Source organism: Vanellus vanellus (assembly GCF_965231255.1).
Source record: "Vanellus vanellus genome assembly, chromosome: 10".
NCBI lineage: Eukaryota > Metazoa > Chordata > Aves > Charadriiformes > Charadriidae > Vanellus > Vanellus vanellus.
In genome coordinates this window covers 4043170-4068185 of record NC_138915.1, presented here as the reverse complement: position 1 = coordinate 4068185, position 25016 = coordinate 4043170, and the positions used below count along the sequence as shown (strand labels likewise).

The 25016-nt window shown below is 44.7% G+C and overlaps 1 protein-coding gene across 3 annotated transcripts in view; it reads right to left on the bottom strand.

The window, feature by feature from the left end:
• Nucleotides 1-21592, bottom strand: part of CAPN6 (calpain 6) — a 68731-nt gene extending 47139 nt beyond the window's left edge. The window contains exons 1-4 of one of the 3 annotated variants that reach the window (XM_082488394.1): nucleotides 21527-21576; nucleotides 13635-13677; nucleotides 13442-13527; nucleotides 12418-12588 (exon numbers count right to left, since the gene is read on the bottom strand). In XM_082488394.1, the coding sequence (XP_082344520.1) occupies nucleotides 12418-12582 (165 nt within the window). In that variant the 5' untranslated portion in view covers nucleotides 12583-12588; nucleotides 13442-13527; nucleotides 13635-13677; nucleotides 21527-21576. Of the gene's footprint in view, nucleotides 1-12417; nucleotides 12589-13441; nucleotides 13528-13634; nucleotides 13678-21526 lie in introns of all 3 variants that reach the window. The other 2 variants (XM_082488393.1, XM_082488395.1) reach the window with 2 other exon arrangements.
• Between the last annotated feature and the right edge of the window lie 3424 nt (nucleotides 21593-25016).

The window sequence follows — 25016 nt, the reverse complement described above, 5'->3', positions numbered from 1 at the left end:
CTTCCAGACAAGCAGATGGCTGTACTGTCCGGCTGAAATATTACTATTTTCCCATCACTACTCTTAGCACATGCAAATACTCAACAAGAAAAAAATTTTTTTAAATCCCCCTTATAAAGCTAACACCACTCAAATTTTATAGCACAGATTCTAGGTCTCTCTCTGCCTTCAGAATGCCACCGTTTTGCCCTGGTGTGACAATGCAAGCCCAAAGCACTGCTTCATCCGTCTCACTGTACCATTCTGCTTCCCAAGTCTCTGTCAGATGTCCATGTACCTACATCCATGTACATCCATCCATGCCTGCCTGCTCTGGGTGGAAACACACCCCCACGTGCCCTGGTGCCCTCACCACATCACACCTATTTATTGTGCAAGGCAATTATGCTGATCGAGTCCTAAAAATAGGTCCTGAAGCACAGAGACTAGAAAAAAAGAGCTGGAAAAGCCCAGCACGACTCTCCTCAGAATGACTAGATCATCAGCTACAACACCACAAACAACAGCAGTTTGGATGATTTGCCTGGACAGTTTGCTTCCTTTATGTCTACAAATAATTTGAGCAAAGAAACGTCGTATGAGGAGGAGGACAGAAGAGCAGCGATAGAGAGCAGCCAAGGAGGGGAGGCACACGTGAAGGTGTGTTGCCTAGCAAAGGGAGAAGTCATTTTCTTTTCAGAACACATTCAGTGAGAAAAAAACAACAACAAAAAAACAACCAAACAACCAAAAAAAAAACTCAAAACCTTCAGAGAAAATAATAATGGGAGAAAGAAAGAAACAAAACAAAGCCCATGATGTTTTCAGGGAATTATTTGGCCTGACACCATCAGAACATGCTGTTCCAAGTACCTTAGAAGATCAGCAGGGGAAGTCCTTTTATAGCTGGAAAACGTTTCCTTGCCTCCAAGAAAAAAATTTCAAGAAACATTTCATTTTTGTTAGTGTTTTTGGGGAAAGTTGCAACATTAAAAAAAAAAAAATTCTTCAACTGAATATTTCTCCTCCCCCCCCAAAACCATTCCCCCACTCCTTTTTTTTTTAAAAAACTTTGATTGATACTTTTCTGATCTCTGCAGATCATCAGTACATAATACATGTATTTAAGTTATTAGCACTGTTATTTAGGTTTATCGCTGTATTTAGGTTATCCCCATTATCTTTAACAATGTAAGAGGACAGGAAAGTGAATTACAAAGCAATAATTCAGTTTTTAATTCACTTATGCAAGAAACAGTCTATACTATTCTACAAAATAATTAAACAAGCCTTGAGGTATTTTATTCAAATAGCTACTTTAAATATTAAAATAAAATTATATCAAGATCAGTTTATTTCTCATTAATCTTCTCTGTGCTCTCTAACCACGGCAGTAAATTTGAAGCTGCCGATGTCTGGTCACTCAGAGAACCTATTTTTCAAAGTCATCAACTCATCCCAATACCTCATAAGCCTCATCTTTAGAGCTAGTTAACATAATTTGATAAAACTTTATTGTTGTGGAAACAAGAGAGGTACACGATTCAGAGCAGGATTTTTTTCTATTATTTCCAGCAGCAAAGTTTCTGTCATCTACATTACTCATGGTCATAAAATCCAGATATTCCCATCAACATTCCCGGCACCAAGGTAACGCTCAATGTGCTGGTGAAAAGCATGAGAAGCAACAAAAGAAAGATCTGGTCCATAAGATCCCATGCAACATTTTAAAGCACTGGGCTTTGTTGGAGTGGAGAGAGTTGCTTGTCTGCTTGTGCTCGCATTTTTTCTTCCTTGAAAAATTTCAACAGGTCCCTTTTCATTCTGTATCAGAACAGAAACCACCATTACAACTGCATGTATTCAGTCTCCAAGCCAACCAACCTAAGTGTGATGTGCTCGCATAAGGAAGAGAACACACACAGAGGCACATTGACGTACCCTTCACAGCATTTCACTGAGTCTCTTGTGTGCACAAAGTATCTGCACTTTAGCATACAAATACTCATATCCACAAACTGAAATTCTTTTCAGGTACAAATCAGTAGATGAAATTATTAATACCTACACCAAATGCTAAAAGCTTGATCCATCCCAGTCCTTAATATTTTTATAACATTTAGATTTTAATATCCTTTTCAAATACAGGCAGTTTAGTATTTTTATATATATTTATATAAACCTATACACACACACATACACATTTATACATTCAGGTTTAGTATTTATGCTTTTTCCAGGAGCAGAAAAAACATCCAAGACAGTACTTCCTGATGCTATTTCTCAAGTTTTTAGCACCACACATTTACCTGGTCATTCACATCACTTAAGTCCCATGAATAGAGGGCTTCACTGCCAGGAAGACATGCCAGGATGCTACTAAGTGCTTTATAATGTTTTGAATTTCAGTGGATTCACATATACCTCTCATGCACCAAATCATAGTCGACCACCTTTGTCTCAACACTCCAGAGCAAAACCATGTGGCAACCACCCAACTTGAACATTACAACATTACATTTCCCACAGCTGGTGAAAATTATCCAAATCAACTGATTTCACCAAATAAGACAACAAGAAAGCAGACTCGGAATCCAGCTGATCCAGAATTACAGCCATACAGTAAAGATAAGGCTTGTTTAGTAAAGATAAGGCTTGTTTTGACCTGAATTTGAAAGATCTTGCCCTCCAGCTTTGTGCACCTCCTCCTAGTAGCCCAGTTCCACAGGGACTTTGTAAATCCTAGTGTTCCAATCTGTGGATCACCAGGATGCAAGAACAGTGACAGGCAAGATGTGCGGAAGGTTGCTAACTCCACTAAATCTACCCTCACTAAACAAAAAGCTCTTGAGGGACATTTTTTAGTCTTTCCGACAAAAAAAAACAAGGTTCAGAACCAAGTGCCAGCACTAATTTTACCCTTAAAGAAATACACAGCATGATGGAGTCCTGCCTAAACCAGGATTTCAAATGGGTGGCAACTCATTGTTAACATCCCTAACGTTCACCCATCATTCCACCCCTTCCCCCCTAGCTCAAAATTAAATCTAACAACCTGAAGACAATTCCACTTAATTGCAACTGCATCATCTTCTTCGAGATCCGACTGCCAATCCCTGCCATTTGAATGTGCAGTTGCTAGGGCAACGGGTGTGAAGAGCATGCTTTTGTGTTGCCACATGCATCTTTGGGAGCTGTGCCAACATCTGAGCTCCCACAGCTGGGATGGATTTAACGCCTTCCTCCCCAGGAGCACCCTGTCCTTACTTCCAGCGCGGGGGCTACGGCAGCCAGCCCTTGGCAAGCAGCTACTTCTCCTCCACAGATCGACACCTGCATGAGAATGACAGATGGCTGCAGCCAAGCTCCGTATAATCAAGCACCGAGGATGCTGTAACACTTTATCAAATCAAACGTTCAGCAGTGCCAGACTTCATTTGCAGGAGGTTATGGGGTACACAGTTTGTCATGTACATAGCTAATGAGGAAAGATAAGATCGCTTACCATCATTTAAAAATAATATTCTTCTGGTGGTTTTCTGTCTACCTGTTGTTGTCCCCTCACCCGCCCCCTCCATACTAACAGAAGGCTGCATCATAGCTAGAGGACTACGCGTCTTCTCTCTGCCTCCACAATTTTAACTTAGAAAACACGATTAATGTGTACAGAAACCTTCCCACCAACCTCTCTGCTTATCTTCCAGGGCAGACTGCTTCCCAGAATTTAGCTCTTAATTTCTTTCCTATTTCCTTAAGATGAAGGGTTTAAACTTAAGCTTATGGCCTTTTATACCTCTTTTGAATCTGCAAGGCTTCTGCTCTTCTATTAAAATTAAGGTGCGCTCCAAACCTTCCCCTAATATATGCACACACGTATGTTTAGCAAAGAGACATCTGACAGTCTTTTTCGTAGCTTATAACAAGCTGGAGCTCAAGATCACAGACTAAATGTGCTTTTAATGGCAAGTAAAACTATGGAGAACAATGGCAAATAGCCTCCCTGCTACTGCACTCATGTAATCACAGCTAATTACTGCACACAAAAGTGCCTGTTAAAATGATAAATAGTGTAATCTAGGAAGTCCTATAATCCTCTAGGAGCCCCATGCAGCACCAGTAATGGAGTGCAATGTCTGAAAGTCACCCACTGGTGGTTACAGTTGGCACCTCAGACTCACTTGGTCTGCCTGTGGAGGGCAACATCCATGGTGTTGTGATCTAGGATGTGACAGACGCAAAAGAAAAAAGAAGCCAGTTAAGATTTATTTCATGTTAGTGCAAGGCCGAGTTTTTCACAGTCCTCTTCTCCTACAAACATATTCCAGAGAAGCACAACAAATAAGCAACCTGCAAGACACTGGTGTGTGGCGCTCACAGCCTACAACCTGAAATCACCTTTGCATTCCCATCAATGCCTCTGTATGTTTGAGGCACGTAAAAGGATTTGTGAGCTCCCTCAGAGCTCAGCGGAGGCTCACCACCACACTTGGAAACACATTTCCTCACCTCTCAGATTCCGGCACATTCCACGCGTGTGCTATTTCAAGTACAAACACAAATGTCACAGCACACAGTGCTTTGCAAATTGCGTTCATCTGCACTTCAACAAGAGTCAATAACCACCACCAATAGAGAAAGGTGGACAATTCTGGGCACAGAAAGGGAAACAAAACCCAAAACTTTGTTTCAGGACATGTCAGCAGCCTTTGCAGAGTAAGTCATATTTTCACAGAAAAACAATAATCAGAGGCTGCAAAGCCTGAGGGGTGAGGAGGGGAGTGGGGAGGGACCTCTATTCTGATTAAGCAAGAGCACTGGCGTTGCCCCAGATTTTTAACTGGAAAGAAGAGGCTGAAGGGAGAAAAAAAGCACGGTCAGGTCTGGAAAAGTGATCATTAAATCAAGAGCTATGCTCCAGGAGGGAGCTGGGGGCGTGGGGCGGGAATCTGGCAAACCAGAGAAGTGTCACTATTCACAGGGGCTGTTACAATCGAATGAGTTTGTCACACAGAAGGCAGCTATGTAACTACACCGTACTGCTATGAGTTCACATCACTTCGTCATGCCAGTTTATGGTATTCCCCTTTAATCTCCACTCTCCTCCAGCTCTGGATTATCCCCAGGCCCCATCCTGGAAGATATCCCAGGGTGCAATGAGCTGTCACTCTGCTCCGTGCCCCGAAACTGTCCTTGCAGCGCACTGTTGGGCAACTGCTCAAATCCAGATGCGGTGCCAGAATACCTCCCTCTCCAGTGCCTCTCCTGCATGCATTACTGGACTCTGACGCGTAGCCCCAAACATAAGCAGATGTCTCTGGTCTTGTTCAGAGTCAAACTGGAAAATAGGGTTAGACTGCAGCAATGCAGTTACAGAAGAGACAGAGGAATCAAATGATGAAGCTATGCATTATCTCTGCGGGGCATGTAACCCAGGCATGCTGACACCTGGCAGCCAAGTCTGTCATGATGCTCATTCCACGTAATTTCTGAGGACTGGGATACTGTTAAGCGTTCTGGAGGACTGCTTACTGTGACCACAAATCCTGTCACTGAGAACATATGTGGAATAAAGAACATTAATGCAAAATATGTATAGCTAACCCTCACTAAGTGCCCCGGACAGGCATGCCCTGAGCCGCCTCTGCCTTCCAAAGGAGGGCAAAACGTTCTAAGACAGGTATAGAGGCAGGGGAGATTTCCAAGGTTCACATCAGCACTTGCAAATATGAAGATGTTTTAGTTCTGGAGACAACTTACCATTTTCCCCCAGTTAGAAGCAAACAAAAGCTGGTCCCACCATCAGGAAACACATGCAGGCACAGAAGTTGGAGGTCCCGAGTTCTCTGGCACCTCAGTCCCTCACGCTGCCCTGGATAAGTCACCCCATACTCTCCGATTTGGGAACCAGGGAGACACATGCTCTGTTTATCGCCATCGCTGTATCATTCCAGAACACAGTGCCTTATTTCCTGATCCTTTTTGCTTGCATGGTGATAACCACCCCTGAAAGCACTGGAAAACTGGTGAGAAGAGTGGGGAATCAGGCCCCTGGCATGCAGTGTTTCTAGGAACCCAGGGCAGGCAGTGGGCCAGGAGTATGCAATTCTCCACTTCCAGTCACGTATCTGACCATTGGCACCTATGAGTTAATGGGGGTTTAATCAAACACAGCAGCAGTCCCTCCTGTAGCCTTGGACACACGAGGGGTTTCTTGGGAAGCGGTTCAGTAGTATTGTCACACAGTATCCCTCTGTGCCGTCTTACCGAAAATGACCCAGCTCTGTCGTTCTAAAACATAAGGGTACAATCACAGCCCTTTCAGAAAGAGAAGATGCAGACAAAAGCAAAAACAAGGCTTATAAAACAGACGGTCAAGCTGGGAAACCAGGAAAGCACATGATAAGACTCTCATTCTGTAGGATCAGACTATTATTTTCCTTTATGAATAACTAAAGAACGTTGCTTATCTCTGAAGCAAGCTTATCCACTCCTTCCCCACTGGATGCTGCCCTGGTTGGTGGATCACTGCTATTTGTTTAATGCTGACAAAGATGTCCTTGGGATTTAATACTTTTTGCAAGGTCAGTGCTCAGTGAAAAAACTGAGACAAACCCGAGGTTTAGTTAAAAATAAAACAGACAAAATAGCCCTTCAGCAGAGCGACTGTCGTTCCCGGGTATTCTCACTCGAGCCAATGCTAAAAGCCAATGCTGAGCAGGACCACCGCAGAGAGGCAGTGTTTGCCCTCGGTAAGGGGTTAACTAGGACAGGTGGCCGAGGATATCCCAGGGCCAGCAGAGATGGCAGGGAGGCGAGTGGCTTCTCCTACCTCTTGTCAAGAGACAGCTGCCCACTGCCCCACTTCACCCTGGCAGAGGGGATGGAAACTCCAGGGAAATCACAAGAAAAGAGCAAGATGGATTTTGACACCAATATCAATGGGCAGAAAAAATGTCCACCAACACAGGTGATTCTTTCTTCCTCTTTTTCTACCAAACCAGCAGGTTTTCCCCACAGAAAATTTCAGGTGTTTTGTGTCTTACATTATTGCTTTTGACCTAAATGGGGGGGGGGGGGGGGGGGGAGGGGGGCACAGCTCTAAAAAGGAGAGTCCCTCAGCTCTGCATTAGGTTCTAAAAGTGCTTCTTGAAAACAGCTGTGCAAAATCAGCCACATGTAAGTCCTTGCCCACAGACTGCAGACTGAGCCCTTCTGCCTGAGGACAGTTCTGATCAGCCCCTGTGTGACTTTCTTCCACAACAGGCAGCGACACTGTCCTTCTGCAATGGTGTGGACCAAACAGAAGAGGGAAGAACATACCTTGATTCTCATGTGATACAAGGGGGTCAAGTGCAGGTACTGCAATAGGAAGGTGGGGATGTGCTGACCCCATTCTCCCTCAGTGGGAGCACCTCCCTGTGTGGTGATGGGGGCAAAGGAGGGAATAAACTGTATCTCATAAAGATGCATTACAGCAAGGAGGCTTCCTGCAGACTGATAGACTCTGGAAGATGCTGCCTGTTTGAAATGGTCATGCTCAGTTATTATTTTACAATGGGCAGAGGAACTGAGATAGCAGAGCCCGATATCCTGAAACATCAGCAAAGGATTCATGTTGGCATCAACACTTGAATTCATCCTCTGAACTTCTGGTCTGCAGAGACCAGGCACCTTGTGGAGTGAGTCCATCTCAGCCTGAAGCTGTCATCTCAGGTATGTCAGTTGAGTCACACCATAAATACATCAATTCCTCTCCACTGTCTGTAATGGGAGCTGGTGGTGACTGCCCCACATCAGACCCGTTATGAGCATCTAACCTTTGGGCAAGGTGAGTTCTGCCCATAGTGTCTGTAAACTGCCCTGGGCTGAACAACCAAAGGGCTGGCCGGGACAGTCCCTCCCCTCCCCTGGGGCTACAGCAGGGGACAGACACTGACTGACAGGGAAATCACAGCCAGCAGTCTGACACCAGTGTCATCTGCCAATAATTCTGTCAGAAAATGTCACTCTGACAAAGATGATTTTTTTTACTTTTCATATCCCATCACTGGTGTGGAGAGTGTCACGAAGGAAGGTGATATAGAAACAAAGCAAAATAAGGTCTAAGCTCAATTTTAGGCAAATCTTCTGGCACATTCAGACTTTTCTTTTTCCTACTTAGAATAAAATACAGAATTTCAGGGTGCTACAGCTTGCCAATTCCATGTTTCAGCCAGCTCTATCCCAGGTGGGGTCAGACCTTTTGAGTTCATTTACTACCCGAAGCACCTGAGCTCCTGTGTACAATCAGAACGCGCTAGCCTGGCCTGCCAACTGCTTACCATGCCCCACTGCACCCAAAGAAACCAAGACCCAGTACTGCACATAAGCAGCGCGCAGCACTCGTATTTGTTGGATGATCTTTCTGTAACAACATTTCTCCTTGGAAAGTCACGCCATCCTGGGGAGACTGCATGGTAATTACACAGTGTCTTTTGTGCTCAGCAGTTTCTTAATACTGGGGTGCCAGAGAAGTAGCACTACCCTGTCTTTGTTCTCTTTCCCAAAGAGACTTTAAAAGTACAAAACAAGTAATTAGTGTCAGATTGTTAATGACTTATCGTTATGAGTCTGACTGGAATGAACAAACAACGTATTTAACATTGCAGGTGCAGATCCAAGGACAAAAACAAAGCGAAGAAATGCTTTACCCCTCCCTCCTCTTTTCTCTCTCTCACTTCTACTCCTTTTTCCATTAGAGCAGAATAAAACCCTTTTGACTACACAGATACTCTTCCTAAGCATTTGCTCTGTCTGGCTGCCACCAACCACTTAGGGTAACAGAACAAAGCGTGAGAATATTTGTGAGCTGAAACTAAACCACCAGCTTTCACCTCCTCAGAAAAGCTTTAGATTCGCAGATCCCAAATGTATCTGTTTGGACACCAGCATCAGCAATCGCAGCAGCTTCCCCCAGCTCTGTGTGCACTGGGCAGCACTCCCCAGCTGCTCAAACAGCTACACAGGCTTTCTAAAGCAAAAAGCTGTCTGTACTAGTAGACATGTACCAGCACCTCAACAGGCTATGCACTACCTATGTAGATGGCAGGAGGACAGGAAGCAGGGTATCACCACTTAGTTCCTTCGCATTCGAGATGCTGTACAAACATCTGGGGGTGGCTGGGGGAGACACAGCTATGGTCTCCGGGTAAGCTGGTGAGGCAAGACGACTAAGTGGCCTGCTCAGAATCTGTCTCAGTAGATGACAGTTCTGGCCTTTGCACTATGTGCATATTGCAAGGTCATTTCCCTCTCCAAAAAAGTAAACACTCTGGAAAGCCCATCACTCCAAAAGGACAATTAAGCATTCAGCCAGTTAACTTAGAGTACACTATAGTTCCATCTGGCAGAGAGGAGATAACCTATGAATAAACATTGCAAAATAGATCCTCACCTCTGCTCTGCTGCACAGAGACAAGCCCCACTCCCTCAAGATGTTCACCATGAGAACAAAGGCAGCTTCCACCACCTCCTAGGCATCAACTCCGGCTCCCACCCAAGAAGGGCAAGACTGGAGTACTCTAGCTATTCTCCACAAGTCTGTAGGAGCAGGCCCACCTGTGTGCCAAGGGCTGCTCTATCTTGGAGCAAGGAAGGAGAGCAAGGAAGCACAGCTTTAGAATAGCACACAGAATCACAGAATGATTGAGGTTGAAAGGGACCTTTGGAGGTCATCTAGTCCAACACCCAATCTGGATCATCATCCAGATTGTTAATGAAGATGCTGAACAGGACTGGACTCAGTATTGACCCCTGGGGTACAATGCTAGTTACTGCCCTTCAACTAGACTTTGTACCAGTGATCACCACCTTGAATGAACGCACACAAAAGAACGGCCTAAAATGGCATCCTTGTCTAGAACCTAGCTCTTGCTTCCCATGTCTTAGGAAGCAGAAAGGCTGTTCCTGACCTCGCTGTGACTGATCGCGTGGCATTTCCCCTTCTATGAGGGGATGAAAGATTCCAATAAACAGGAAAGCACTACAGAAATAAAAATAAACCTAAAGACTCTGGAATGCCTACATTTTTTTCCAAATTCATTCTCCCCGTTCTTCAGTCTCACATCTTACTTGGAAAACTAAAATGAGAAGCAGGAAAGCAACCCTTGCTCTTCTCACTAAAATTTCAGTATTGAAATGGCTGTGAGAAGTGAACACCACCAGGAAAAAGAAGAAAAAACCCAAACTCTCCAGTGCCATCCTGGCAAATACAGCACAACCTTGGGCAGCCTCATCTGTTATCCCCTGTCACAGAGACCAGGGAATAGTATCAGCTGCATATGAAGTAGATCACATTGTCATTGGCATCATTTTTTCTAAGAAAAGACACCCAAGTTTGTGCTTCCAGATTAACCCTAATCCCAAAAGTGGACATGGGCAGAGTAAAGGACAAATTCATCACACTTAAGGGTAGAACTACGGTGTGCATCTGGCAGAGGCTTCCACTGTCCTCTTCATTACACTTGTCAGAGTATGAGAATGGATTACACTCTCATGGAAAGCCACATTGTCAAAGCTGGGAATGATTTTGTGTTCTTCTGAATTATTTGCTTATGGCTCTGAACTACTTCATAAATACAAGATATGTGAAGCATAAACCTCAGAGCAAACCAATTAACAGACCCCCAGTATAACTAATATTAACAATTTGAAATGTCTAGTACATTAGTCACAATTAGAAGCAAATGACATTCGTTTTCCTGTTAAGATGCTAGTAAAAGTGGCAAATAAACATAAGCATTATTGGTTGTGTACAGACAATAGCTGTTCGTTTTGAATCTGAAATCACTGGTGTGTAAACAAACTTCTATAGAAGTCAAAGGCAAAATCCAGTAACTTCAGTATAGCCATGCAGAGACCAGAGATCATATCAACCAGTAAAGGAAAATTCCGTTCCCTATGGGTAAAACTTGCTGCTAAATTTCACCAGAACCTCTCTGAAAGACAGCCGAGGAAGTCGGTATCCCGTTCAACACAGAACAAATGTTTGCTTAGACACCTCTTGGGAACTCACCTTCTCTCCTCTGCATCAGTTATGCACCTGTGTAGTTGAGTATTCCCTGGGAGTAGCTTGTGAGCATCCTGCCTTATACTGCAGATGTCATTCAAAGCTCCCAAGACCCATATGTAGCTGGGCTTGATGGTTCCAGTATACTTAATACAAAAGGTAACCTGGCAGCCAACTACACAGACATGGCTTCCTTAGTTTTGGCACTATGTAGAGAGCAAACCAACTGATTCTGGAAGCACAAATTAGTTCCCCGTGGAACTGAAATTAATCCATTTGCTTTGACCAGAAAGTGGGTATGTGCTGATACTGAGGGCTCTCAATTCGTTCCATTGGTGGCAGTTAGAAATATCTTAAGCATTTTTTTAGTGTAACAAGACCACTCCACCAATGGTGCCTTGCTATTTGCTGCCTCAGATAACCCCCTTGCTGGGCACACTGTAGTTCTTCTCTTTCCTACTCTCTCCTCCAAGAAAAATTACAAATATACATATTATACATATACAATGAACTATACAATATACAATTATACATATAAATGAACTAGCCAGCTATCTGAGATTGGAGAAACTTCCCCTTGCTACTGTGATATTTCCTTTCCCCATACATTTTAAAAAGGCACAAGTTACTCCGAAAACATGGAGAGAGCTAGAATAATGAACAATAATCATACATTATTATTTGAGTTGTTTCCAGTATTCCAGGCAGGAAGACACTAGCTATTCAGTTAGTAAAATCTCATTTTTTATAGTGTTTTTTGCAAGGGTTATATCTAACTTAAAAAAGAAAAAAAAGAGACAGACAGCTTGGGGGGGTACTAGATTGGATAGCTAAAGCTCAGATTTTATATTGCAATTACTGTGCGTACACACCAGGCCCTTAAGAAGTGACAGATATTGAAAAAAACTTCAATTAAGAATCTCAACACCTTGCTGAAATGCTTCTGTCAACACAGCAACCTAGACAGGTACATATCCACTGATTGACCCAGAAAATGGAGAATTTATTCGCAGAATATATTCCTGTATTGACTGGTCTATTACTGGTAGTCTTAATTAATTACTGGTATTCTTAATTACTGGTATTCTTAATTAAATAGAGGCCTGATTTAAACATCACTATGGCTGGAGTCACCTCACACTGCTGCTTGTGATTAGAGAGCTATCTACAGTAAAAAGCACGATTAAACTGCACAGAACGCTTCCTTTTTGTCTTCTTACAGTAAGGCATGACTTTCATTTCGGACAGCAGTGTGACACAGAGGGGCTGCTGTCTGAATCACACAGTGAAAAGGAATGAATGGAAAGAGGGAGGGAGAATATACTCACATAACTGAGTTTTAGCACAGAGAAGACAGTAGGAGTGAAACAATACAAACAGCACCTCCTCACCTTTGGGCGCTTCCATTCAACTTTCCTCGGTGGCGCTGACTGATAAAAAAGGGAGTCATCTGAGGCTGGAAACTTGGGATCTTCAAAGAGACGTCTCTGCTGGATACACTGCCCTTTCAGCTCGTGGTAATTCTGATCTCTGAAGAGTTGCACTGATGAAGACATGTCTTTCTGTGTAGATAAGATGAATATTGGCTTGTGCAAATTATGAAGGCTCTTTAAAATTCATAGATGATACCACTCACAGGTATTTAATAACAGAGCATGTAACTTGTTCTAAACAAGATTAATTACTGATTTTTGCTTAAAAAACTAGGTTATAAATTAGATTATGTCATGTAGTAGACTAGAAAAACATAAAAACCAAGACGACCTTATATATCAGGATGGTATTTTTGGCTGAATAGAACTCTTACCAGGAAAGATATTAGAGTGTCCAGACCAGGCACAAAACCAGCATTTGGCTTTGTCTAATTGATTGGAAAGGTAACAGAGTAGGGGTTGGCCCTCACTCTGTACCACGTGTGAAGGGCTGGACCATCTTGCTGTTCTACATTCTTCATCTGGCCACTAAAGCTCTATCTACTCCAACTCTTATGCTTAAAGGAAACCGAAACCAGATTTCCACAGCTCTCCATCTTAATTTAAGTGACAATACTTTGGCTGGTGTTATTGTCTTTGAACTTTATGTTATATTTCAGGGAACTGAATTCCCAGAAGCAGCAAATATTTGCAAATAATGGATGAGAATTAAAAAACAAAACAAAACCAAACAAAACCAACCAACCCCCACACTCACGACAACAACAAAAAACTGAAACGACTTGCCTTAGTTCCCAGAATCGCGACAATCTAACCTGGCAAGTTTACAGTCACAGCCACAGAGCTCAAATAAATTGCTTTGAAACATTCTACAAATCGGAAACCAACTACAGAAATTATTCAGGGTAGTTTGAAGTCTGGGGGACACGAGGGATGCTACCTCTATTTCAAGAGAGGGAGTGGAGAGAGTATCTGAACTCACTTTGTTTGGAACACTCCTGCGGGCCAGTTCCTCTCCTCTTCCCTCCTGCTATGGGTTAGAGATGTATCTTCCCGTCCTTGAATTATCTACAGTAACAAAGATAAATGCAGGTTGTCCTGATGTCAGATCGTAAGAATTAAACAACAAGCATGCGGCGGAGCATGGTATCACATCGTCCTAGCAACCTGCTTACTGGGTCCTGTTGCAGCCATCTCAGCTTGTGCTCCTTGAGGTACCTGCAGCATGAATTGGATGAGATTCCACAAATCGGCAGAAAACTAAACCAAGCTACACACAAGCCTTTCCAGGCATGCAAATGAGCACAATGAGAGAATTACGGAAGAGTAATGATGAACACTTGGAAATGTCAATTTATCATGGTCTTTGTCCTTGTGAGTGAAAGCTACTGTGGCCAAAAAGTCTAAGGATGGTTTTAACAACCTCCTTCTCTCCCTCTCCTTCCCCCCCCTCAGTCCTCTCCCCCTCACCTCAAAATAAATTAAATGGCCCTTCCAGGATGAGCAATGCTGCTCTAATGCCTTCACTCATGGGAATGAGAAGAGTATTCAGCACTGCTCTTCTACCTTGTTGCTATTCTTGCACCCATTCCAAAGCCTCTTAACCCCACTCAGGGTGATCTACCACCTGATTTCTACCAGCAGAACCTTAAAGGCCAAAGCAATAGGACAAAGAACCAGTTTACTCTTAATGTTTCAACCAGCCAAATCTTCAAGTGCCAGCTCATTCTCCATCCTTTCTTCGGGCAAAAATCTAGCAATAAATTTTGCATCTGTCTGTCAGGACTGTAATGACTTTGAGTCAAATCCTGATGCTGCTGGAATTGATGGAAAAATTCCTATGCCTTCAGCCAGGCCATGGCTCCCCTTTCCGGAACTGGGCCATGCAGCCCCTTAGTGACTGTTATCCCGCTTCAACAAAACAAAACTACACTTAAATGAACTGTTCAAAACCAAAGTGGCTCACTGATACTATGGCATTTTTAGCAATTTCCATTTTCTTAAGGGCTATTTTCTTGCTAATTATCTCCCTCAAAAAAAAAAAAAAAATCACAAGGCATTTAACGTGGCAGATAGCCTCCCACGACAAAGCAAATACACTTGCTTCCCCCCACAAACCAGTTCTTTAAATTCAAGTGCAGAACAACTTGTCAATTATACAGATAGCTCAGGGACAAAAAAAAATTAAATAGTTTGGCTAATTTGGGTGGGATATAGATTATTTCATGATAACTGGCATTCTTATTTATTAAAAATTCCCCACGAGCTAACTAACATTCTAAACCAAGCCTATTTGCAAGATATGCTTGTTTTTAAAATAGCCCCTGGGTGATAAGGTTTTCAGCTGTCACTGCTTAATTCATAGAGATAGGTCTTTAATGACCTCATTCCCCCACCCTTTCTCCCCTTCTATCTGCCGGACTGGAACATGAATCCTTCCAGGATTAACACCCCATTACACAATAGCCAGTCTCACGGCAATGCGCAGAAGCGGTCATAAAGCACGGCACACAAAATCAAGCTGCTACCTGCCTCCCCCTGCGCTCCATGGCGCAGTGCTCACCAAGAGGAGTGCTGGCAAGGAGTCTTCTCCTGCCAGGCTGCTAACCGGCCCCTCTCCAGGCTCCCGGGGCCATCCTGAGCAAACGACTGAGCGCGTGTCTTAGAAAGGGACTCGGGCGCCCAGGGCTGCCCAGCCTGGCTGCTTTCCATCTGCCCAGGAGACACTGAGCTCTGGAGCTGAACTGATGTCCCATCACCATCTCATGAACTAGTAGGAACTCACTTTTGCAGGAACCCAAAACCACCCTTTTGAAACACAACAGAAGTCTCTTTCGTGTTGGAAAGTCCACAGTAAAAGAATGTATATTTTTCTATAAATTCTATACATTTCTATACATTCTATACAATGCTTCTGTACAATAGCCTAGTGGTTTGAGGACTGAGGATGGAGCCCCTGCTCTTCTGGGCTGCTCACCTACCAGGACATGGCCTGACCTGGCTGAGACAGACAGCAGGCACCTGGCTCCCACTCCAAGGTTTATTTTTGAAGAAGCTCCCAGTTTTTGACCTTCAGTTGAACATCAAAGCTCCCAAACTAAGAACCACACTCCTTTCTCCAGTTCACAGTAGCACAGCTTCCCCTGCTCTGCACCCAACAGATTTACCTCTGGTTCGGCTGACACTCACAGTGTACAGCTGCGCCGAGGAAACACCAAGCACAGCTCGGCAGCCGCTCTTTCCAGGACTCCCTGTGCTGTCACGTGAGGCAGAGCGAGCTGTGTACAGCGTAACGAGGGCTAAGAAGCACCGTCCTAAAAATACTGTACCACGGTTTGGAGACCATCTACTGCTTTGTAGAGAGAAAGGGGCCACTACAGGGGAGGGACAGAAGAGGGAGGAAGGGGGGAAAAAACCTCAAATAGCTCTACCAGTCAGCCATTCGTATATTTTTGGTTTATTTGCCTGACCGTATACAATTACAGTTTTGCTTTCTGTCTTTTCTAGCCTCTGAGCTGAGCTCCCCAGCACTTCACCTCTCTGGGCGGCACAACAGCTCCACAGCTGACCCCAAGGTTTCTACAGCACCATGGCAATCCCCCTTGATATCAGCAAGGAGCACAGGAGGTCCCACATCTCTCAGCTTTCAATCACTGAGTTTTAAAGTCTTTCTCTGACCCTCTCTTTTTCCAGCGAGATTCCTATTTTGATTGGAAAAAGCATTTCAGCAGAACAGCGCAGACAAGCCAGTGCAGGTCCCCTTCTCAATCAGGCTCTACTCGCAGAGTCCCCTCCTTAGCCTGACAACAGAAGCATTTCATTTTTACTTACAGTTAATAGTCACAGATGTATTCCCCTGCCAGAGCCAGCAAGAGTACGGCTGAATCACATTCAAGAGAGTGGCAAATACCAGCTCCTGGCGTTATTAGCAGCCTTAAATTAAAGGGACATTCACTTGAAATCCAGTTCTTCACAAGAGCATTAAGATGAGCTTCAAGTATTATTTCCACCACCCAATAGTATTTCTTTACACTCACATTTTCCTGCCTTAAACTTTCTCTTCCCCAGCTGCTACATAGAAGATCCACAACAAACAAGACTGAGTAACTGTCCAGACATGAGTGAAAATTACACTCTCACTACCATTAAATTCATGCAATAAGCACACAAAAACTAACAGAAGAATTCATCTCTTCTCAGCCCATTTTTGTTACTCTGTGTAACTAGGTGACACACAGTGTAAAAAGTCAGAGAGAAGTAATTGCAGCTGTTAAGCCCACTGCACCCCTCAGCAGCGAGCTAGCCTGCACGCGAAAGCGTCCCTCCCACTCCCACCCCTGCAGGAGTGGCGCAGGGATGGCACAGAGCTGGGGTTGCCTTAACAAAAACCAGCACTTTCAGTCCCAAAGGCGAACACTGCCAAGCAGCTGCAGCGAACCCTCTGTTCTAGATGAAATTCCTCTTCAAGGAAACGGTTTGGCATGTTGTAACAGAAATTTTATCATGCATCCCACTTTTCTGTTCCAGTTGCAGGACAACGGAATCTCCATGCACAGCACCAGGACTAAAAGGGCAAAGTGCATTTCTAGCCAGTATTTAAGCCCACAGTTGAACACAGGTTTGAACGTGAAGCTGCTTCTTCCAGCAAGTGGATCCTGAGATAGAACCGCCAGAGCTTGGGCACACCCCAGCCTCCGCACCACATTCCTGCTGTTCCAGGAGCCCCTGTCTGGGAAAATCAGGGGAGGGATGCCAGAAAGGATACACACAGCATATGCTACGCTCTGGGGCAGCATCCCAGTTTTAAGATTATCATCCATTTGCAGGTGCCAAGTTGCTTTTGTTTAATGCAAAGAGTAGCCTCACCAATAATAATAACAGCCAACACCTGGTTCTTGGGTTTCTCCTTTGTAACTGCAGTTGTGTGACCGTCTTGAAATGCCCGAAAACCTCCCAACTCTGAACTCTGTTCTTTCAATACTGACTTATCACCAAACCTCAAAGCCACTGTTTGGACTGTGACAGCAAAACAGGGACTCGAGTATTTAACTGTTTGCAAACATAGTTTAGTATTTTCCCAAACATCTTTCTCCAGCTTGCTTCAGAACAATAAAATCAGGGAGTGCTTCCAAAAAAGCAGCCCTGTAGCCAAAAGCTTTAAATTACTCTGAACTGGTTTTCTGTAAAACTAATTAAAGGCACTTCCAGGGCTCCAGCTGGAAAAGGTTATTGCCTTCCCTTCCTGTGCAGAAGGATCCCAGGTCCTTACAAAGCAGTGACTTTGCAATTTTGTATTAAGAGTGCGGAGGAATTTAAAGCAGTTGAAAGCTTCCACCTCACATACGCTGTGATTTTATGGTCCTGGCTCTTCCACTGCTCCTGATGCATCAGAAGCATCACTGCCCGTAACACAGAGCATCGCTAGTGGAGAAATTTACTCATTTAAATTTTTTAAACGGTTCAACACACTGACTGCACTGGGAGTCTTTATGCTGGACTGGGTATCCTCTCTTCTTCTGCATAAGCCAAGATAAAAGTACAAAGTCAGCATTAAATCTGTATCGTGTGGATATGCAATTGCATTAGTTAGAGCATATAAAATTTGGATCAAATTGGCTGCACAGGATAATTTAATAGCAGCCAGTCCAGTATTAATGACCGTGGTCCCAGGGCTTATCAGTTGTTTTGGATGGCAATGCTCTCTCCCTGCTTAGATGAAATACCAAGTTTTATTGCGTGCTCTTGGCACCCCACGACTGTGCAGCATTAACCCTTCTTTCATCCAGCTTTTGGATTTTTCAGCAAAATAAGGTTAATTCGGCTACTTTATGGTCTCTGTAACTCAGTACTTTAATAGACATGTAAAGGTTTCTCTGTCTAGCTCAGCTCAAGAATTGGCTAAGGGAAGGAGACACAAGCATTTGTCTTCACAAAGAAATAGGAAGGTGCCAACATTGGTCTGCTGTGCAGTTTTGCCATACTTAGCATTAAAATCGAAAGAGGAAAACTAACGTATTTTCGTCTGAGAATATCTGCCCATATCCTATCACTTCTGAGCAGAAATGCAGCAGAGACCAAGTGGGCACCGGGAATAGGACTGGCCACAACCCATTTGCTTTCATGGACAGCACCAAGGACTCACCTGGCTACAAACCAAAGCTTTACTACAATAAAATTAATCACAACACTTGTACTGCAACATCACAGTGCTTTACCAAGCTTTTATTTCAGGTCTTACTGGGACAGAGAGAGACTTTCTATAGCACTTTAGCTGGCAGTTTGTACTGCAAAGCCTGTGTCCAAGCCAGACGGCTCAGGAGGGGGGGTGTCAGTTCAGGACCAAGCCTGCCATTCCCGTAAATCCGGGAGCCAAGCAACAGCTCCGCCAGGAGCCCTGTCCCTGATTTTCAGAGCTTGTTCTCTCTCCCACCTCTCTTTTAGTCAGTTCCTGGTGACATAAAATGCAAACCCATTCGTACCCTTCAGGGAGGGAGTGCTGGAGTCAGGGCTCACGCCCTGCAAACCCTCTGCAGCCCTTTGGGGCGTGAGGTGCTGGCTGTCCACACGCTGCAGCCCCCTCAGCCCACAGTAAGAAGCACAGCTGGTCCAGCCTTCAGGGGCATGAGCTGATGGTGCCGGGGCTGGAGAGGTGGAGCAAACAGCAGCTGAGAAAAGCTGCACTTACAGGTGATTATGCCCAAAGGGGAAGGACTCCATCTGGCACCAGCAGAAGGCAGCTGAATTTGCAGGGCTGATGGTCAGGGGTGCGTGTGATCTTTTCAGCTTGAAAACTGAGCGAAATCAACACGCATGTGTGCGTGGGATTACTCAGCAGTACGATGCCGATTTCATGGTCAAAATCACTCGAAATCCCGGCAGAACACACTCAGAGAGGGTAAACTTTGGCTTTACTCCCTCTCTCCTCTCCTTGCCTTTTCTGTGAGAGTTTACTCCAGTGTAGTTGCCTGTGCAATAGCTTTTAACCATTTTCTCTCTCTCCTTGGGCGAAGGCAAAGATTTAAAAAGGAACGGAGTCAGCAGCAGAGCAGACCTTTGCCTCCAACTGATCGGTTTCCAGGTGAAACCTTCAATGCCTAAAATGCTCGAAGATCTTTGCGAGGAGAGACAAAAGCACAGGGCTCCTTTCCTTCAATTCCACTGAAAGCTGTAGAGACCAGGCTCCCAGGGACCGAGCTCGGCCACGCTCCCAGCTCACCCCCCCGCCGCACACACCTGCAGCGGTAGGGCTGCGGCTGGGTGCCAAGGCCAGGCCCCGAGGAGCCCCGCGGCCTGACCGCTCACGCCAAACAGAGAACTGATTCTCAGCGAGCGCTCTCAGACAGAGGCTACTGCTGGCAAAAAGCAGCACACGCTGCCCCGCTGCCTTCAACCAAACTAGAAAAGTGCGGGGTTTTGCCACTGTGCTTTGCGTGGCTCTCGGTCCGGTCCACACATAAGAAGCAAACTGCTGGAAGGGCTCTTGTGCCAAGACCCCGAGGGGCTCAGCGCCAGAGGCACAACTTGTTTGGCAGCCACAACTGGAAACCCACAGTGCACCCAGCAGCTCTGTTGTAGCAAGCACGTACTAAGTTAAGGGCACGCAGAGTCCACGAGCTATAGGCATATGTGGCACTTAACAGTTTAGGCATTAAGCAGTTGCTTGAATCAACTTATTTAGACTACATCTCAGCCTTAAGGCCCCAGCATTTTGCCTCTGTCCTCACTGAAGATGCTCCAGTGCCTCGCTAGATCTCAGCCAGCATTCAGAAATTCAAAACTCTCCGCACATCCGGACTCGAGGGTCTCTGACTCCTAGAGCAGCCAGGGTGATGGTGCAAGGAGGAATATATAGCACTACAGATCAACACACGCACGTTTGCCTGCAGTTGACATGCAAGATTAAAATGCTTTTCTAAACAACCGTGTGAGCACGTGCTGCCTTTTCAAGAGAACTCAGAAGCAAGTACTGAGGGTGCCCGTTTCTGTTTCAGGCCAGCAGTTGCCACTTGCTCATTTTATGCCACCGCTTTGTTTCTCTAGTGAAAGAAGTCCTGCTTCGGGTGGTGCATATTGCACGGGATCCAATCTCAGTATAGCTTGATCCTTTAGTTAAACTAATATAACATATCTCTTTTTAGGGAAGACATAAAGTGGCTATGGGACACATTTTTAAGGATATGCAGGCAGACAGGATTTTCCAAAGAGCACAGGTATCTGCACACTTCAAAAAACTTGACCTTCAGTGGCTTCCACTATAGCCTCAAGACCAGACAGGTTTGCAGCTAACTAGAGAGGTACAATTCCAGTCTTGAATTTAAAAAAAAAAAAGTAAATTAGTATGGTAGATGCCAATTGTTACAATTAGCATTAATCCAGGTCAAGAGGTCTATAACAAGCTCTAAAGAAAACGCTAACAGCAACTGTCAGTTGATTTGTTCGAGCTAAACTTTTGTGCTGAAACCACAGGAAACAGCTTTCATCAGAATTCCAGTATCTCTGCATTCTGCCTTTTCATAAAAGTTAGTTTAGAAAAAGACCATGATTGCAAATTAATGGGTAACTCCCTATCAGGCCATCATTTTATGTATCTACTTATGTATTACTCTAGAAACAGTATAAAAATCTTTCCTTCACAAGAACATCAAAAAGTAAAATTTCACAATGAAAGAATCCACAGAGGGAACCAACAGTATTTTGGAAGATCAGAGACAGTATGGAGAATGGAATTATATGAGCACTGAGATCAAATCACGCTTTATCAGCCTGGTCCCTTTATTTGGCATAACTGTTAATGATGCCTGTAGAGAGAAGACTAGTGTTAGACTGGTTATCCCAGAAGAAATGAGAGCAACCATGCTTTTGCAATAAATCACAATGAGCGCGTGGGTCAGAGTTAGTACAGTCGAGATGTGACTTTCTGAAAGAAATGTCCATTACTGCAGTAGGCAAAAGCATTTTCTCACTGTGCGGGCTGAAGTGCTCATTATTAGTAATACAAAGTTTCCATCCTGGTGATAAAGGTGCAAATCAAGTAATTACCAGTTTACAGGCTACCTCTGGCACTTACCTGGCTGAGGTCTGTCCCTGCTCTGAGGCACATCAAACTCCAGAATGACTCCTGCAAACAAAGATCCTCTCGGCTCCTCAACCTGAAACTCTTTGGACTGTACCAAGATCACATCACCAGGGGGGTGTGCTTCGGGATGACCCTTCCAGTATGAGTCACCGGGACACGGGAAACCTTCCGAGCTGACCCAAAATGCAGACCCTTGTTTCCCTCCGGTAAACCGTTTGTCAGCTGCGACTGTGGCTGTAACTGTGAATGAACTTTTAAAGAAGGAGACGAGGCGAGGCTGTTTGGCAAGAGTTGCAGGCATTTTTTTTTGTGTGGAAAACAGGGCAGACTAATGTGCACCATGAAAAAATATTATATTCCTTATTAGGCTGCACGCTGCTCCTCACTTGAATAAAGCCAGTGTCAATGCCACTGCCTCAGCGCGTCCCTTCCGATAACGGCCCGTCCAGGCCGTGGAGAAGAGTCGCCCAGGGCTTCTGTAGGACTCACAGCTGGATGGGCTTGTGCAGAGCAGCAGATGCAGCAAAACCCAATGAGTGGCTTTGTGCCCTTGGCCGTGAGCACCGCCGTGAGCCTGTAGTAGCCTAAGGGACAGCTCTCGCACGCCGCCGGGTACTTTCTCCTGGCTTGGCTGTTCACAGCTTTGAACTGCCTCATTTTGCTGTTCCCGTTTTTCACTTGTGGAGGGGCAAACAACCTGAATGACGAAGAAGCCCCGTCTGGGAGAAGCACAGAAGAGACTCCAGAGGTCCCCAAGGAGGTGGAGCTGCTCCTGGGCTCTGCAGCACCGTGGACCAGCTCTCTTGATCTCGGATCCGTCACGAGCTTGCTCATCCTCACTTGCTCGTCCTGTCTTGCTCCTCTCCCTGTGCTAGTAAAGGAAGACATACCGATTCATGGGGGTAACAACATAGTTCAGAACTCAGAAAAGAATACATTTCTCTGTGCTGTGGCAAAATAAAAAATAGGACAAAAATTAATTCTCATTAAGAAATGGTTTTGGTGAAAAAAACTTCTCTCCATACTCTGCTCAGACCCAATTTTATTTTGGGTAAGACCTAAACATTTGGATTAATTTGACATGACTTTTTTCTCATTTGAGGATTATAACACCTATGTTTTATCATTACGTGGCTTTTATTTATATTTCAGTAGATGTAGTCCAATTTTTGAACAAGCCCCATTTCAAAATACAATATTTCATTTGTACCAGTAGTTTTAAGTATTGTCCCCGACTTGCCTCCTCCATTTAGCCCTCCTTATTTTAGCATAACTGGTATAAGTTTACAAAAAGGTCCATTCCTTCTCCCAGACCTTGCTATTCAGCAAATCTCCTATTTGCCTAAAGGAGTATGGATCTCAGGGGATGAGTTACATCCAGAAAACACTCTGAAGACGAAGTGTTAAGTAGTATCATAAATTTCTGTACTGCAAGGCTCGCTGCAGGACTGTTTGCTCTCCTATAAAGCACTTACCCGACTTCCTTTTGAAGGCATGCTGAAATTTGGAAAGAAAGTCCCTGGAAACTGCCACTACAGCTTTCGCATTTAATGAGTAAAAAAGCCCTACATACTAAAGCCATGTGTTTTCAATTCACGATTGAGTAAGTAGACCAGAGTTTAAGCCATAATAAAAAGCTGACGTCTGCCTATATATACCACGCGTACTGTGATTCATTTGCGCAGTTGAGGGAAGAACAAGAAAAATCCCAAGCAAGTACAACAAAATTTTACTTTTTGCGAGCTGATAATAAATATTGACAGCTTATATAGACGTGTTCTCACAGTAGCTGCCTTTGATCCAATGTGGAACAAAACCATCAGAGCTTTTTCATATGTGTAATAAATCTGGTAGCATAATCCAAGAATTGTATGCAATTTGTCTGGGCTGAGGAGTTGCTCTTGCTGGAAGTCTTGTCAGAAACAGGAATTCCTTTAGACAGGCAGCAAGATGAGCCACACAGGCGGCAACCAAGGGCAATCAGACAGCTCTGGTCCCACTGCAGAACCATGGCAAAAAAAGCTTGTAATTCAGTAGGGCTATGCCAAAACATTCAAAGATACATGCTCACATATACTGCTGTGATCTGGAAAGAGGTCTCACTTATTGCGGACAGTTTAACCTTCCAACATAGTACCTGAAATCCTTGGATGTTCCCAGCAGCCTTTAGCCTCCCTGTTGGAGATGTCCTGAGCATCACCATCACGCACTCCTCTCGGCTGGTTTACATCAATGACTGTGTTGCATCTCCAGCTATCCCTGGTTTCCCCATTGCTGCCTTGCACAGCCTGCTAACACCCCCCAGAGCAGTGACCCACCACACTCCTCCGCTCTAGACTTGCTGCTTTCCAAACCTGACTCCTGCCTGCACCCTCAGCAGGCAAACAAGAGCCCAGGGCTGGCCCTTTGTGTAAAGGCACATCACAGCACAAGTGAACAACAGAACTTGCTCCTTCGCAAGGCAGTGGTTCCCACACATCTGTGCATTTAGCACCCAGCTCTGTCCCTATGCTCAGAACCCATCTATACCTCCACAAATACGTGCCCTCCCCTACAAGGGGACACCTTGCCACCTGCACAAGGCTGCACCCACAAGCAACTCCAACACCCCTCGGTCCTCAAGCCCATGCACAGGAACCACTACACACACACACCCCCAGCACACTGGCCTTCCCAGGGCAGGCAGTTTATTACATGGCTGCCAAAGACTACAAGGGGCTGTTTTGACCCAGTCCGTGTCCTCTGACTCTGCCTTCCTGTGGGGCTGTCAGCAGAAGGTTTGATAGCAGGATATGCAGAACAGCTATGGGCTCACCATGGCAATGGGCAGCACTTCTGAAGAGTTGTTAAAGTGGTTAAGAGGTGTCCCAAGTAAGGATGCTAGTGGGTATCAGCATTAATTGTGGCTACTAGAATAAATTAACTCTAGTGATCAGACAAGAAGCTGTTCCTTTGGGAGCAACATGACCCTTCATCCGAAGCAGTAAATGTAGCACATTTCTCATTTGCATCTGGTTCAGCTCAGCTGGGGCTGCCATATCTCTGAGGCAAGATCATAAAAAGCCTGAACAACACCCAAAGCTGGTGGTAGAAGCAGAATTTGAACCAGCTATAGTCCAAAGCCACCCTACTTTATTCATTCAGTATCTGCAGCATCGCGTTATCTAGAACCAAGCGTTGTTTGTCTTTTCCCACTGAACCCTGATCTTGGACAGCTACTCTTATGGAAACGCTCTTCACAAAGAAGGATGCAATAGAAGGGTCTTCTTCACACCAAAGGACTTTTTGGTTTCACAGTTCAGTCCAGTTCCAGACTGCTTTGCTCTAACAGCCGTTCTCAAGCCTGTCACAAGAGCTATTACTGCAAAGCATCTAGGTGGCTTTGCCCCACTCATGACTATTTATCACAGAAGCCTGTAACCTCCTGTCACCTTGCAAACACACTCCACTGTCAGGTTATCATGTCCCACCAGAACTACAT